General features: G+C 40.7%; 1 protein-coding gene across 1 annotated transcript; it reads left to right on the forward strand.

The window, feature by feature from the left end:
- The first annotated feature begins 722 nt into the window (after window positions 1–722).
- LOC145410408 (uncharacterized) lies at window positions 723–1,337 on the forward strand. Its single transcript, XM_080280561.1, has 2 exons — window positions 723–983; window positions 1,065–1,337. Exons 1-2 carry the CDS (start codon window positions 723–725, stop codon window positions 1,335–1,337), a joined length of 534 nt encoding a protein of 177 aa, XP_080136687.1.
- Window positions 1,338–17,378: the final 16,041 nt, after the last annotated feature.

Below are 17,378 nucleotides of genomic sequence, written 5' to 3' on the forward strand. Positions count from 1 at the left end.
ATTTTCCCAAAGAGGTCTGGATAGTTCACATTCTTTGAAATCTTCTTTGGATAAGCACCCACACAGCCACATTCTGACTTAGCTCATGCAGTCCATGTTTCACAGTAGATTAGAAAGAGCATGAGCTTTTGTGTGTAGGAAACCCTATCATCCTAACTCACCTAAGCACCCTTTGCATCCACGCCCAGGATCTCGGAATCTTCACATACATTTAATCATTTCATTCCATCATCCTTATTGGTTTTCTGTTTAATGGTGCAGTGAAACCTATAACATGTTACAGGTAATTAGGAAAAGAGATTGGGTAAGGTAATTTCATCGGGTATCTTTGGTAATGATGAGCTTCTCACATAAATGAGAAAGAATCACAGTAGAGGGTTTTAACCCCTTGAATCTGATGACATTTTAAATTTAATTTTAATTTGCTAGCTTCAGATTATTTTTTTCAGCTTAGGAGAGACTTTCTGGACAGGAGGGGTTAGATGTAGCATTCATTAACCCTTTCAATATGAGAAGGGACAAAGACAGGTATGTCAGGGAAATTGCCGAGGAGTTGGAGGGCCACCTTCATGCAAATGACCTTCAACCTGCTTACCAAGCCCAGATGAAGCTCCACTTTTGACCCACCTCTCAGGTTAGCTGTTTGGACAACAGATGGACAGCATGTGTCAGGGATGAATGAATAAAGGGCTCTTTGGGTTGAGTACTTTCAGCTTCTCTATATGGCCGAACTCACTGGAGAGCTTCCATCGGCTGGTGTACAACCATTGACTGCTTTCCTACCAGTTGATGATACCTTGCCCTGTGCAGAGGAATTCAAGAATACAGTGGATAGGTTGAAAAGTGGTGGAGCAGCTGGTGTTTGTGGCATCCCAGAGGAACCAATCAAAGCTTTGGGTGAAGCCATGGTCAGGACATTACGTGCAGTCATAGAAGCAGTCAGGCAGACTCGTATCATGCCTCCTGACTGGGCAGGGTGTTTGGTTAGTCCTATCTAGAAAGGGAAAGGAGACCAGCGTGACTAGTAACCACCATGGTATTATGGTGCTCAGTATACCAGGCAGGTTCTTGTCCTCATTCTCCTGATGATTACCTGGAACCATTGGCTGAAGTATCAGAGGCCTGAGCAAGCAGAATTCACACGCAAGAAATGTATGGTTGTCTTTATTCTAGCACTTCGAGTTCTCAAGGAATGCTGCCTTCAGTATCAGGAAGGTCTGCTTGCTGCAGGCCTCAAGAAGGCATTTGATACAGTATATCAGGAGGTACTATGGGAACTCCTTCAACTCCATGGGATCCCCACAGAGATAATCCGACTGATTGCTGGCATATACTGATGTAAGTTGGGTATACGCCTTTGTTTCCATTCATTTCAACATATGCATGGATTAGGTACTTGGCTGGGCTGTGAGTCAGAATCACAGTGGAATAACAATTGGCTATTTTAGGGATACTGACCCTGACTTTGCTGTTGATGCAGTTATCTTAGTGGAGTCATTGGAGATACTGACAGCCCTTGAGGAATTTCACAAGAATGCGAAGCCATTGGGATTACAGTAAATGTCTCTTGGGCCAAGACCAAGGTCCAGGCATTTGGTAGCTTGTTGGATGAAGCATTTCAGGCTGTCCAAGCATGCTGTGAGAATGTGGAAGTCTTGGAAAGGTTCACATATCTTGGTAGTGAGGTCCATAATAACAGTAGGTCAGATGATGAGATTTCTTGTCACATCAGTCTGGCTAACGGGGTTATGAATTTATTCAACTCTGATATTTACTGTTGTCATTTTTCTTTCTGCAGAAAGACAAAAAAAATCTGCATCTTCAAAGCAGTGGTGCTCTGTCATACTCTGTGTCTGCGAGACATGGACACGAAACAGTGACTTGAAGTGGTGAATTAACTCTTTTGGTGCTAAGTGCCTTTGCAGCATCATGGAATATTTGCTGGTACAACCAGGTGCCAAGCAAGCAACTACTCTGTGAAACTGAATTGAAGCCTATTTCCCTCATAATACATCAGCACCAACTCCAGTTATACGGGCACTTGGCCCATTTTCCGGAGGTTGATCATGCTCATGGGAATCTCTGAGAGCTAACCTGAGGTGGAGGAGACCAAGGGGAAAGCCATGAAACTTGTGGCTGGAGCAGGTCGATTGTTCATGTTGAGAAATACTTGGAGGGGAAAGCTTTGCTGCCTAGAGGGTTGTTTAAAGAGACCCTTGAGGGTGGAATCGATGTGTGAGTGAGCCCATGCATCCCTTGGCGTTTGCTCCCACCTGATGATGCTAAATATGGTGTCTCTTCATCAGTTTAATAAAATAGTCTGGAAGGAACAGTAATAAAAATTAAGAAATGTGTCATCAGCAAGGGGTTTAGCATAGTTGCATCAATCAAAACTCCCTTTATAATATTGTGAGAATCACCTACAGTACAGCAATTCAGTGGCCTTAATTTGTGGTTGAAGATGTGTAATTGTTGTAGCTCAGCACCATTGTATCCAGGGCCTTTTGTCAGGAAATTTCTAGGTAATGAATCACAGCTTATGCATCATATTAACCAGGGAAGTTAGAGGCCTTATTTTCTGTTAAGATAGAATTAAATACAAATGTAGATCATCAGAGCTCTTTGAATAAATAGGTAATATTAGGCATGAATACTTTTCATAATTATGAATAGAGGTACTGGATTGGATACCTCCTTGACTGTATATTTATCATTGTCATATAATGAGAACAAGCGTTTAGAATCGGTAATTAAATATACCCATGAAACTGTGCACATTACATGCATAAAGTAAAATATCTGTTTTACCATGTTGAAATACATTGCAGTTCATACTTAAAATTACTTAATGCAGAATTTACTATGCTTAAGCAGTATGTTAAAAACAGAATCTCAAGATGTGATTGTTTATGTAAGAGTGATCTTGCCTTTAATGGTGTACTAAACAGTCTTTAGTCATTCAGAGCATTCTGACAAGTTCAGAAGACTAGTTGTATGATGACATCCTTATTAGCTTTATTGTTATTCTTCTGTATTGTGGTAATGTTGAAAAACATTGTGTGTTCAATCCATAGTCTTATGGTATGATGCAGGATTCCCTATATATGTAATGCATAAGTTTGTCAAACTTTATCTTTTCTGTATAATTAAATGAGATGGTGAATATACCACTTGTGATATTTCTTAATGAATGTTAACCATTCAACAGAGAATAGCATCCTAGAGATGCTTTGTGTTTTTTCTTGAGTGTTTCCTTTATTCACATGTTTATCTTGTACTAAAAGTACCCACTGGTAACATTCAGTAACCACACTCACACATTATATGTATATGGAACTGTGTGTGTGTGTGTGTGTGTGTGTGTGTGTGTGTGTGTGTGTGTGTGTGTGTGTGTGTATGTTTGCATGTACATGTGTGTATGTTTTAAGTGTGTGCCTGTACAGGTTTATACATATTGTATTGCTCTAGGAGTATAATTTTTTCTCATACTTGCATCAGTGTCTTCATTCACCACATGCTTCATTGTTTTTAAAGTGGAGTGTTCACTAATGCTACAGTCCTGTACACCCATATACGTCCAGTGAAGTGCCTTAAGCTAACATGGTTCCTGCGACACAAGTGCTGTTAATGTACTGACCTGTCCAAATATTGCTTCATTGTACACAGTTGTTCCATCACCTATAATCACATTATCGTATATAGAACATGGTGTATGGTGTGTAAGCAGCTAGTTACTTCTATTTTTAGGTTACTAGTGATCATTAGGTAACTTGTTTTCATGTTTATCTTGTATTTTACACCATATGCTGTGCTGTTCTGTTACTGTATATATGACCCTGCATATAACAGGAAAATTATGCTTAGTTCTGTTGTTCATGTTTAACCTCCTACATTATTACTTACTGTATTTCCTCTTCAACAATAATTATTAAAAGAAGATTGGGTTGGATAATGATATAGCAAGATGTTATGATTTAGCTCATTGCAGCAGTATCATTGCTTGGAGTTTTGTGTTTAAACCTTTTCAGTCCAATGGCATGCTTTTCCATTTCATTCTGGCTACATCGACAGTTTTGTTTAGCTTTAGGGAGACTTTCCAAAACAGGTTAGCCATACCCATCATCAACTCCTTCCCTACTAGAGGTCTGTTGTGATTGAAATAAATTTTTTTAGTGATAACAAAAACAGGATTAAAAAGAAAAATTATTTGACTGGAGGGATTGATATTTTTTAGAGGCTCAGGGTCAGTGAAACATTTCACTGCTTCACACGTAATTAGTATTAGTTTGCTGCAGTTCCCTTTATCCGTGAGTTAAATCACCATCAAATCGTGAAGATGTTTGTGTTTGTGCTTCTGTCACACTGAATGGTAGCCTAGTTGTGATTGACTTCCATTCCCTTTAAGTGCTTCATGGTGAAATTCTAGTGTCTTGAAGCAGTTGGTTCATTCATCCACCATACAATCCTTTGTTGCCCTATGAGCATAGGAGCCTGGGGCTAGGCAAGTTGGTCCTGACATTTAAGATGAGTGTAACCAGCCTCACTCATCCCTAAGTGGCATTACATGAGCAATAAATCCCACTGACCCCTTGGATATAAACCTGCACTGGCTCAGTCCTATTGGAGCACCTTAATTACCTACTAAACCACCAGGCGCCATGATTTGGTTATATAGTTACCTTTTAGTAAATGGTTGCCTGGTGTACAGGAAACCATTTGACTTGTTACTCAGTGTAGAGCCAACCAAAAACAAGGATGAGGAGAGATTGAAGAAAAGGAGGACAGAAGAAGGAAGGAACAGTTGTTACAGAAAGCGAATGGTTTTAATCTTTGAAGGCGAGAATGTGAAGGTTGAAAGACAAGCCTTCAGTTCTTAAGTCATTTAGGAACACCTGTTTGTAATTGGACAGATAAAAGTAGAAGATGTAATTGATGCTTCTGAAAAGCAGAAATGAAGATAGTAAGCTATACCTTTTATAGAGTAGATAAAAAATGGACAAATAGTGAGAGGAATAGGTAGACAGAGAACCAAATGGAATAATAAGGCTTGAATTTGTGGAGCAGGGATTGCATAGGCTGACGACGAGTAAGCTGACATGGGGAAAGTAGAGAGATGTCTTTAGCTTACAATGAACTGATAAGCTGGTGATGAAGATAACATTATAGACATGACATGTGGTTAGCGTGCATTTTATGATACACACAAGATCTTCAACAGAGAGATATAGAGGTAAGACACTTTACTCAAATCATGAGCTTCACAAATCACAAGAAACTAGAAGTTGGGCTTGTCCATCCTTATAGCAGTTGTAAGATTATGTCCATTGGAGTTTCTCTTCTAATATATCACTGAATGAGGTTCAAAATAAGTTAAAATGATGGTGCTTTTTTTTTTTTTTTTTTTTTTTTTTTTTTTTTAACCACCACTGATTTAACTCTGCATGTAGTTAATATTTAAGCATAGAGTTATTCTGATGTGTGAATATCTTTTTTATTGATCGGAGAAATAGGATGAATGATGAGATGTGAGATAATGAGGGGCACAGAATGGGAAGAAGAGGGAGACAACTAAGTGAAGAGATGGAGTGAAGGAGCATAGTGTTGTGTAGGATATGGAGATGTGGAACAGTGTTAGAAATGTCACTTTTGTCATGAAATGGTGTTAAACTTTTTTGAGATTATCCCTCTCAGGATGCAACATCAAACAGTAGATGGATTGAAGATTATTACAGTTGTGGTATAGAGTATTCTCAGTAGTCTGGTATTATCCATAGTTGTAATTTTTATGCTATATTGATGATGACTACAGTGAGCCCATAAGTTTTGTTTCCAATTGGTACCATGAGGTTGGCGTGACGCCTGAATTTTGAGAACCGAAAAGTATTAGTTCAGTGGTAAAAAATCTAATTGGTTCTGGAGCCCCTTCCAAAGTCACTCTCTTTCTCACTTTTGAGATATAATTCTAATAACACAGGATACCAGAGTAACTGACAACCGTATGAATATGATAAAAATGTTAAGAAACATTAAATAAATGTATCACCAACCTGGAAAATACTTGATACGACATTTTTTTCTCTTGTTGCCTCCATCCTTTGAACTTCTCGGTATTTCAGTGTCACTACTATTTCCTGGTCCTCTAATGAATGAAGAGGAAGCCATAATGCAGTACAGGTAGACCACACGAGAACAAAATCTGAGCAAAGGGGAAGGCAAAAAAAAGTAACTGCGGCTTCAATCACTACCAGAGCACCGCACACACTGTCTGACTGCTGACGGGAACTGTGCAAACAACATGGTGGACAACTACTGACGATCACCTTGCCCACTGGCGCCCTGTTTATTGACTCGAAAGATGAATTTTTGATTGTGAAAAAGTTCTTAGAAATTTTGGGCTTTTCTGTGAAAGGCATATCGCGAAACCCAAATCATACGAAACATAAGGGCTCACTGTATTTTGTTTTTATTGGAAACTGAGAGCAGTTTGTGTGTGTCTTTGGTGGTAAGATGGGGTATTATATACAGTATATATATATATATATATATACACTCCGGTCATGTAGTGTAGTTCTTATTTTATTCTTGGTACTTTGTCTTTTATTCACCTTCTGGGAGACTTCCCAACTGGAGGATTACAAGCTTAGAGATGGCTTCCATTAACCCCTTTACAGTCAGTGATCCTCCCATATTTGAGCAAAATCATTTTGTGGTAGCTTGATTTAAATGAAGAACATATCATTGGGCTTCAGGGTTAATGTTTGGTGCTGAAGTTTGTATTGTATTCTGTGTACAGGTTGCTTTTGACAATTGATTTATCAGTCTTTAATGCCTTCAAAAGTTGTAATTTAAACATGAATGTGTTATAGTCTAAATATTAAAAATTTTGGATCAGTCTTGTCCCATAATTGCAACAAAACGTTCACTTACCAATCACTGTACCTTGTAGAATTATCCACATGGCTCAACCCATCTGCCATACATTTTCCTTAATCCTCTCACTCTTGTGGATGCTCTTGGATATTTTACTCAGGCCCAAACATGATGATTTTGTTTAGTTAAGGGAGAGTTCAGCAGTTAAAAGAGTTGTTGGAGGTACTGTAGTTTTGGACTCTTTAATTACAATGCTAATAATTCCATAAGCTGATCAGAATCATCTGTTGTTAGCTTGAATACAGTATCCAAGTACATCAGTAACTGGGAAAGTGTAAAGTAGGTGAGGTGTGGCTAATCCTTTTGCTGCTGGTGATGCACTTGGCTGTTTTTATCCAGATTAACAGTGGACGATTTCCTTCAAAACTATCTCAAGTATTCCTTTTGCTGTTTTTTGGTGCAATTTTTTACCCCCCCCCGCCACACTCACTTCTATGCAGTTTTGTTCAGCCGAGCGAAATCCTAGCAGTCAGAGGGTTAAGTAGATAAAGTACGACCATTTGTGAGATTAAAGAGAATATTTGATAAGTAATAAGGTGTCCCCTTGTATAGTAGCGTACAGTAATCACTCTAATATCCGGACGCCCAATAACCGAACATCCCCACTAACCGAACCTTATCGTCCTGGGATCAAACATTCCCAAAATGGTCCGAAAATCCAAAAAAATTGGAAAAAAAACCGATTTTTTGCCGTCCGTAATTTGAACTTGCCGCGCGCGCCGCGTGAGAGCATTGTTTTGGTTCGTCATTCCTCCGACGTCCGATAGAGCGCCGCTGCATCCTCCCCACTTCCCGCCTGTCTCTCACCGCGACTGGACCTGCGCTCTTCGTCATGGCTGCCCACGTGCTCGCTTTTGTGGTGGTGCCGTACTTGCTGCAAGGCCTCCTGCTGCTCTCTGCCCTACTCTTAGTGTGTGTGATGATGGCCCCGCCTCCTGAGAAAAGGAAGAGAGTGGTGTTGACTCTGGAGAAGAAACGGGAGATATTGGAGAAGGTTGATGCGGGTTGGTCTTCCTCTCGCATTCTCCGCGAGTTCAACCTGGCCCGGTGGACTTTGTTTGATATCAAGCGTTCCCGAGACAAGCTCATGCAGTACACGGCTGACTTCTCGTCGAGAAGCAAACGCAACGTGGAGAGGAAGGTTATGTTTACTCCCAAGTATGCAGAGATCGACCGCTCCACGTTGATTTGGTATCGACAGCAACGTGCAGCTGGTGTGATGGTACGTGGAACGGAGCTGAAGGCTGCTGCTGAGAAGTTTGCAAGGCTTCACGACGCCCTAGACTTCAAGGCATCCGAGGGTTGGCTCTTCGCGTTCAAGTTGCGACATGGCCTTACTAACCGTAAAGCACATGGCGAAGCATTGGACGCTAACGAGGATGGAGTGGACGAGTTTCGGCACAAGGTGAAAGGCTTGATCGACAGGGAGGGCCTCACTCTCGGTCAAGTCTATAACGCTGACGAAACTGGCCTATTCTATCGCTCGGTGCCAACGAACACTCTCGCCGATGAGACGGAGAAGCGTGTACCTGGCCGCAAGCTTTCTAAGGAACGGATATCTGCTTTGTGTTGTGCCAATGCTAACGGCATGCACCGGCTTAAGCCCGTTATTGTTGGCCGTGCAAAGCAGCCTCGGTGCCTTCGTGGGGTGATGGATGTCCTTCCTGTCGTATGGTACCATTCTTTGAAAGCATGGTTCACAGCTGTGATTTTCAAAGACTGGTTTCACCATCACTTCGTCAAGGAGGTCATACATTACCAGACGAAGACACTGGGAATTCCTCGCGACCAGGTAAAGGCTCTCCTTCTCCTCGACAATGCACCTGCCCACCCGTGCGACAAGGACTTGGTTGCTGAGAATGGCCGTATTAGGTGCATGTTTCTGCCACCTAATACGACTGCTCTCATTCAACCAATGGACCAAGGAGTGATCGTGGCAACAAAGCGCCTGTACCGTCGGAAGTTCCTGGACGAGGTGATGGTGGTTCTCGAGGACGAGGACGAGCGCAGGGAAGGACGTGACACTCGAGGCAAGCGGACTTTGGAAAACCTTCGCCGCTACAACATCAAGTCTGCGCTGTACAACTGGGCTAGTGCATGGAAGGAAGTCCCTGTGAAAACTCTTGAAAATGGTTGGTCTCGTCTGCTTCTCGGAACAGATGTGGAGTACGATTTCCTAGGGTTTGACGTGGATGACTTCCATGCACGGCTACGTACGCACGGCGACGATGTTGATGTGGACGATGTTCGTGAGTGGTTGGACGACGACGAGGGCGATCCTGGGTATCAGACGTTGTCTGATATCGAGATCGCGTCTTCGGTTGCTGGTGTCAGTCCCGAACTTGAAGATTCCGACGACGAAGGCGATGATGATGCAGACTCCGCCCAGCAGGACACTACTCCAGCCATCCCCAAGCTGAGCGCACTCCGGGAACATCTAGAGTTCGTCCTAGACTACCTGGAACACCCGGACTGCGACAGGGAGATGGGGCCCTTGGGACTCGTGGAGGAAGTGCGTGCTTTCCGGCAGCGCATCATCAATCGCCAGAATCGTCGGTCCTTGCGTCAGTCAACGATTGACAGTTTTTTCAGGCCCGTGACCCCCGCTGTGCCAAGCCCTGGTTCCACTCCGTTGCCTCCCCAAGACAGGCCCTCATGCTCCGAGCCACAGCCCAGCACATCAGCTACAGTGGAGTCACCGCTCGACGTGAGTTTGCGGCTGTCTTCAGAGTCTTCTGTAGTCGGTACGCCATCACCACTACCCACCGATGCACCCCTTGGACGCCTGCCAGTGATACTCTCGGGCTCTGACAGTGAATAAACAGCAAGAACTTCTCCACTAGACCACACGGGAATTTTGAGTGTTGTGCAGTGAAAAAAACGGTGTGTTGTGTTAAGGTTTTCAAGTTGGGAGAAAAGACTAAGTAGAAAAGAAATTTAACGTAACTAACCTTCTTTGTTTTGGCTTTGGAAACTTAAAAAACTTGGGAAAAGTTAATGTGCAACACTTAAATTTAATGGAACATTATTTGGACTAAAGTGAACACTGTGAAAAGAACGGACTTCTGTGTGTTAGTGACTAAGTTCAGTGCAAGACTTCAGGAAGAGTGTAGTGCAAGTGCTTCAGGAAATCGTTCTTACTGTCAGAGTCCGAGAGGAGGCGGTTATTCATCGAGGTGGCCAGGGACTTGCTGTAAGTAGCCAAAATGTTTCATGTTGTACTATTTTCCATACTATATTTACCAGAATGTTTCATATTGTATTTTTTCCCATACTATACTTACCAGAAAGTGTCATACTGTACTTCTTTCCATACTAAACTTACCTCATGCATGTGCAGTAGGAATGGGTTTTTCAGAGTTCGGTTAGGTTCGGTTAGGTTAGGTTCGGTTAGAGTCCATAAGTACCAGAATGTTTATTAATGTATGAACATACTTCTAAACCCACATTTTATGTGTCTATTGCATTTATTTCAGTCATTTATGTGCCTTATTGGTGTGATTTGGGTGTTAAATAGGTGCTATGCATGTCCGGAGGGAGTTGTATAGGTGTTTCTCTGTGTTAGGGTCCGTAAGTACAAGTCCATAAGCTGGGGCCCAATATCCGGACAAAACCAATATCCGAACCTACCGATGGCTCTATTGATCCGGATATTGGAGTGATTACTGTATATCTTCCCATGCACGTGATGGCTGTTCGCTCATTCAGCCTGGTGATATCTTTAATTTTATTCTAATTATCCCCCAGACAGTTTTGTTCAGCCTTAGGATAGGCTTTGTGAAATACAAGGGTTTAGGTACTGCCTTCTTAAACCCTTTCAGTGTGAGGTCTTTGCTAAGTTGAAAAAAATTTGTCTGGCAGCAGCAAAAGTAAACCATTAAGGTTGTCATGTAGGTTCAGTGAGTTAATCTACTATAATGATAGTGTCATTAAGTATATGGCTAATGATGGTGTCATTAAGCATATGACTTTATAATTTTTAGGTCTGTGTCCTGGAATTCAAGGTAATGCCATTTTGATGAGCACTGTATATTTATTATGGTGAATTGAGGTATACAGTATGTGTGTACAGTCATCGCTTGACATCGACAGGGGTTAGGTAACAGACACACCCGCGAATATTAAAAATCCGCGGATATCTGCGGCCCCCCTTAAAAACACCTTTGGACTCCCATTTCCTTATATAACTAAAGAAAAACCCATTGTGCATGTTTACAACCACTTTATTTAATACAAGAACACTAAACAACTGTTTTATTTAATACAAGAACACTAAAAGTTAAAAATAATGAATAGTGTACTCCTGACTACTGTGCTCATCCCTGCTCCCTCCAAAAGGAAGAGTGTTACAGTACATTTCATTCACTGGATAATGCCATTACTGTGCTAAAACAGCCTCGAACTGTGCCTGGGATAATGTTACAACGTCAGTAGAGTTCAACGAGAGATATATATATTTTTTTCTGTAGCCATCCACAGATATTGAAAACTGTGTACTGTACAGTATGTTAAAACTGCAGATGTTAAGGGGTGACTGTACAGTATATGGTTTAGTTTCTCTGCTGGATGTTTGTACTATATATCAGCAAATAGGATAACCAACATGTGGACACCTAGTGGTGTCAGGGTTTTGGTAGTCCAACCAGGCACATGCAAAATGGATTTACATCTGATAAGTGGTTGGAGTTTATTGCTGAGCCATGCTATTGGTCACTCTTGTCTCAAGTGTTTGAATTGCAGTAGCTCCAGAAGCATTCCAACATGGGGGAGGGGGGGAGGCAAAGTACAGCCAGTATTAATAGGTGGTGATGACCATCATCCACCTGATATAGTGCTGCCTGTTTCTTCCTTCACGTTTATTATTCTCTCTGACAGGGAGAGTATGTTTTCATCCCTGTTGTTTGTTTATTTGTTTGTAGTATTACCAAAAACCAAAAGAGAGATTTGGACCAAATTTGGTGGGTCGATAGCCCATGTCCCAGGGAACAATCAGTAAAATTATGGGACCGATCCAGATCGTATTGCAGGTTCTGGATCCAGAAAACACTTTCTGAAAAACCCTGTTCAGTGATGAGAAAACCTTACCCATTATGAAGAGTGGTTTGGAAATTACGTTGCCCTTGTCAGAGAGACGTGCTCCACTGAGTGCCCCTCTAGTTTAACTTCTGTGTCTGCCCTCCTTTTTTTTTTTCTAACTTCTCCCTTTCCTTCCTGTTGCTTTTGATTACCCTTGTTTCCTCTTCAGGTTGCTCTACACAGAGAGACAAGGCTATTGGTTTCCTGTAACCCAGGAAATCATTTACAGTGTTGGGTGGCAACCATATAACCTGATCATGGGGTGAAGTGGAGCCTGCGATGGTGCCCCTGTTAAGTGGATGGAGAGACTCAAATAGGGCATCCGTCTAGGAACCAAACTTCCACGCCATTCCCCATACTTTGATTTTGCAAGGTGCAATCAACAACAAGGTATTATTAGTTCACTGCACAGAACAGCCCTGCAGGGGCACTTGTTTGGCTGTGGCCGATGGGTTTGCTTGGCCAGACAAATTGGTGTTGAACAACATAATTACAGTGTGGGTTTTGCACCAAGGTGCAGAGCTATGGTATCAGTTTTGACATCAGCATTATATATCCAGCTTGGCAGCTGTGGCTGTCAGGTCGGGTAATATTATTATCAAGGGTATTTACCTTTTTTTTTAAGATATAGCTGATAGAAATTTATTTATTTTTTTTTTTTTTAGATATGACTGTTAGAAATAAATAAATAAATATATATATATATATATATATATATATATATATTCCATCCATCCATCCATCATCCAATCCTACATTGCCCCACGAGGAGCGTAGGAGCCCGGGGCTAGGCAGTTGGTCTCGACATTTAAGATGAGAGTGACCAGCCTCACTCATCCCTGAGTGGCATTACATGAGCAATCAACCCCAACCACCCCTTGAATATAAACTTTCACCGGCTCAATCCGACTGGAGGGCAATGAGTACCCACTAAACCACCAGGTGCCAAAATTTGGTTATATGGTTACCACTCAGCATAGTAAATGGTTTCTTGGTGTACAGGAAACCATTTGGCTTGTCACTCAGTGTTGAGTCACCCACAGCCAGAAGGAAAAGGAAAGAATGAAGGAAAGAAAGACCGAAGAGGGAGTGGAAAGTCACCCGTAGGCAGAAGGACAAGGAAAGAATGAAGGACAGAAGAGGACGGAAGGAAAGAAGGATGAAAGAGAGGAAAGGGCAGACACCCGAGAGCAGCACTACATCGAGTGAGTGAATGGTGAACGCCCCCACCTACCAAAAATATATATATATATATATATATATATATATATATATATATATATATATATATATATATGTATGTATATATATATATGAAATTATTTGATTTTTAGATGTAACCAGGTACTTGATTGAGTATTGTAGGAAAACTACTTTTGTTAAGAATAACATACTGTAGCATATGTATTCATATTTATTAATTGTTGTTGGTGCTGCATACCATATTTGTAACGAGTTCATGATGAGATAATGGCGGGGCAAAAGCCCCCATTTGTTCCCTCACCAGAAATTCAAAAAGGGCAACAACCCTCCTCTACCCCCTCCCCCCATGTCACTTCCAGTGCCCTTGCTGAACTGAGTATCCTAACCCCAGGCCTCTGTGCTCCTTATGGGGCAGTAAAGGATGGGATGATGTATGGATGAAAAGTGTTAGGTTAGGCAAAACTTTCAGGTGTCACACACACACAGTAGTTTCTCTCTCTCTCTCTCTCTCTCTCTTTCTCTCTCTCTCTCTCTCTCTCTCTCCCCCTCCCCAAGGAATGTTAAGTGTTAGTGTCTAAAATGTTAAAAGGTTAATTTAGAATAATGGTGCAGTTTTCCCAATTTGCATATATTGATTGAAAATCAAGGATATACTGGTGCATTAAGAGATCGTTGCAGACAGGGTTCCTAAAAACCACGAGTGCACAATGTTTTCAGTGAGTATCACAGTATGACATCGCTTACAGTGCCCAAAGCATTTCTCAAGACAGGCATGAAATATAAGTGGCAGTTAAGAAATGTAGGTTGTAAAAGAGGGTGGTATAATGCGAGATTGGAACAAAGCTTCTTGAGAATGGTCCAGTGGATATAGACACAGTATGAGATTGATCTGATGGATATGTAGACTGAAGCTGTATGATGGGACATCCTTGAAGAGCTGAGAAGGCAGTTGGGTGTGGTAGCATTAGGAAGGATGTAGAAGTGAGGATACCAAAGATAGCTGGGTGTGAGTAGCATTAGGAAGGAAGTAGAAACAAGAAGACTGAAGATAGGTGGGTGTGGGTAGCATTAGGAAGGAAGTAGAAATGTGAAGACTGAAGGCAGCTGGGTGTGGATGGCATTAGCAAGGAATTGAAATACGAAGACAGATAGTTTGGACATGCTGAGAGGATGGACCGAATGAGTTGCCTGAGAATGTGTGGAAGCTCTGTGGTGCCAGACCAATGATGGAAAAGTAGGCTGAGGAAATCATGGGATGAAGTGCTGTCTGCTGACCGTATATCTGGAGGTAATAATAGAAAGCTGGAACGAAGTAGAGCAAGCTCGAGAAATCTATTAGATGAACCTGTCTGACCCTTGTTACCTGGAAAACAGATGTAAAACAAAATGATGAAAAATTATGATGTGAACAAAGTTTCCTTAATTAAACATAAAACATAATACCCAGTGTCTGGGTATCCAGAGATCTCTCTTTTCCTTTTGTATATGTATTAGATTTGTATATAAAGGCAAACCATCTGTGTATTAAAAGATTATTTATATATTACCTGCTGAAAAAAAAAAAAAAAAAATTGTGCCTAGAATACTTTCATCACATCAAGCCAGATATTGCAATTCTTAGCCCCTTCAGTCCTGTTACATGTTAGATTGAGTTATTCTTGCTATATCCAAACAACCCTATTACACTTACAGAAGACCTCTTGTGGTGAAAAGATAAGTGAATGCTAATCTAACCTTCAGTCCAAAGAGTCTTCAGACTTGCATGAAATTGTTTGAAAATAGGATGAGTAAAATTGAAAATACATGATCAGACTGAATAGGTTAAAAGTAACTGCATAGTAAGACCAGTGACATCTGTTCATGTATATATATGTTCACAAAAAATCCTTTCATGTATATATATGTTCACTGGTCTGTTTAAGTTCTTAGAGCATTAAAGTTTTTGGTGTATGAAATCTGCCTTGTAGAATTTTGGGAAGGTTACAGCACAAGTATAGTGCCTTACAAGTAAAAAGTGCAATGTAGAGTAAGGGTGAGAGAGAGACAGGGAAGAATATTGTGGTGAATACGTAGGCTACTGCGTATACCTCTACGTAGATTTTTATGACTGTCCACACTGTGATACACCGTATAACTGTATTTTATACAGTACAGCTTGCAGTATGTGCACATGTTTAGTACAGAATTAGAGGTGTTTGTATTCCCAAAGACATCTGCTTTTGCTTGATAGCTTACTAATTCCCACAGTCTGATGACATCTTTGTTTTTTTCTTGTTGCTGCCTCCAGATGATGTTATTAAAGTTGAGAAAAACCTCTTGCACCAGGGGAATTAATCAAGGCTGTGGTTAATCTCTCCAGTTTGAAATAGTTCTCTCGAACTGAGTAAAACTATCTGTAAGTAGCAAAAATGAAATGCCTCAAGATGTTGTCAGATTGAAGGTTGCTGTCTTCTCCATGACTTTGATTCCTTCATTGGGCATTTGAAGTTAATAAGGTTGGCAGCTTTGAAAATGTTATACAGAAGATAATTGTATACTTAGCATTTTACGTACCTCACACCAACTAGGATAAAATTGCATATACAGTGTATATCTTAATGTATTAACTCTCCCAGACTCTTTTACTTAGTCTTGCCTAAATCATGTCTGGGATCAGCTGGAATAGAATACTATACAAAGGTTGTCCCAATGATGAGAAAGTTAATGGTATCAGTAGTAACACTCTCAGTCTTGTGTGACCCACTTGAATAATATTTGGAATTTTCTGAAACTGAATACAAGAGAAGATGTGACTATAAGAAGGTAAAGGAGGTAGCTGATTACAAACTGTGTACTGTACCTAATCTGTGTATTGAAAGCTAGACAGAGATTCACAACAGGTATAACACTATGATATGATATCCTGTTTTTTCTTCATGGTTTGAGAATTCATTAATTTTCTTATTCTGTACAGCCATCATTTAAAAGTGTTTTTAAGTAATAAATAATCCCCAAGAGGTAACTGTTGAGATTTTTTGATCCTGTAATAGCACTAAAGGGAGTATGTTGGTCATCTACCGTTAAATATACTGCGTTATGAACTATAATCATTAAGCCTCCTACACCTTGCAGAAGGTAATATGGGTTTGGTTGTTGCAGAGAGTACATTTTTAATTCTGTACAGTCATTATTTGAAAGTGTTTGCTTGCAGATACTGAGCGATATCAAACTTCAGTCTGTGGTTTGGATACTGTAGTTGTACCATATGAAGTACATACATGGTGCCTTATTGAGAGATCATAATCACCCCTAGACATGTTTTATTTTTGCTAAGGCTTTTTTATTCAGCTTAGAAGAGATTTTTCCAACTGAAGGGTTAGATACAGCCTTCAGTAACCCATTCAGTATGAGAGGTCTTTTGTAAGCTTAGTAATAATTGTCCAGAGGTAACCAGAAAGATAAAATGACATCATCATATTGAAGGGGTCAGCTCTCTCAGTATGATAAAATATCTTGTTTTTTTCGCTGTCTATCTTCAGACACTTATATTCAGCTTAGGATGATATATCAGGATGTGAAGTTGTTAGTGAAGTCTTTTTCTGACCATGTCACAGCAAATTTAAGAAATTAATTGGAGTTGCAAGAACAAATTAGAAAAAATACATCAGAACGAAGAGGTCAACAGAATGTCTTACTCTGAAGCTGTGTAGCTGTGTGTGTGAGCCTTGACTCCTTCAGGATGATGATGTTTACTTTTACATCACTGTTGCCATCAGACAACTTTATTCTACTTTTGGGAGGCATTTCAAACTGGATGGATGAGTAGTCTTCCCAAAATTGCACAAAATTCTTTGGAGATCGCGGGAATAAAATAGGGTAAGATATCATGGTATTGAAAGAGTTAAGTGAGTGGCAGTGCCATATTCTTTCAAGAATCTCACAAATTTGGTTTCCAGATGTTACCCTACCTTTATGCATAAATTATGATATTAAATTGAGAAATTGCTGTAGTCTGTAATTCAGAAAGTTACAATGCAGCTGATATCTTTGGAGGAGGAGAAGGAAGAGGAATTAATGTATGCTTCGGTGTTAGTGGCATTGGCAGTATTGGAAAGTACTGTGGTGTGCCTTTGTATCACAGTACCATGAAGTGTTCAGATGAAAGTATAGCACCAGTGTGTGGAAATACT

The sequence above is a fragment of the Coenobita brevimanus genome, chromosome 85 (assembly GCF_032717465.1).
Source record: "Coenobita brevimanus isolate Jiangsu-jjx chromosome 85, ASM3271746v2, whole genome shotgun sequence".
Lineage (NCBI taxonomy): Eukaryota > Metazoa > Arthropoda > Malacostraca > Decapoda > Coenobitidae > Coenobita > Coenobita brevimanus.

Coding starts and splice junctions, on each gene's coding strand:
- LOC145410408 (XM_080280561.1), top strand. CDS start 723: ATGGCCGAACTCACTGGAGAGCTTCCATCGGCTGGTGTACAACCATTG. Junction 984..1,064: donor CTGACTGGGCAGGGTGTTTG/GTTAGTCCTATC, acceptor TATACCAGGCAG/GTTCTTGTCCTCATTCTCCT.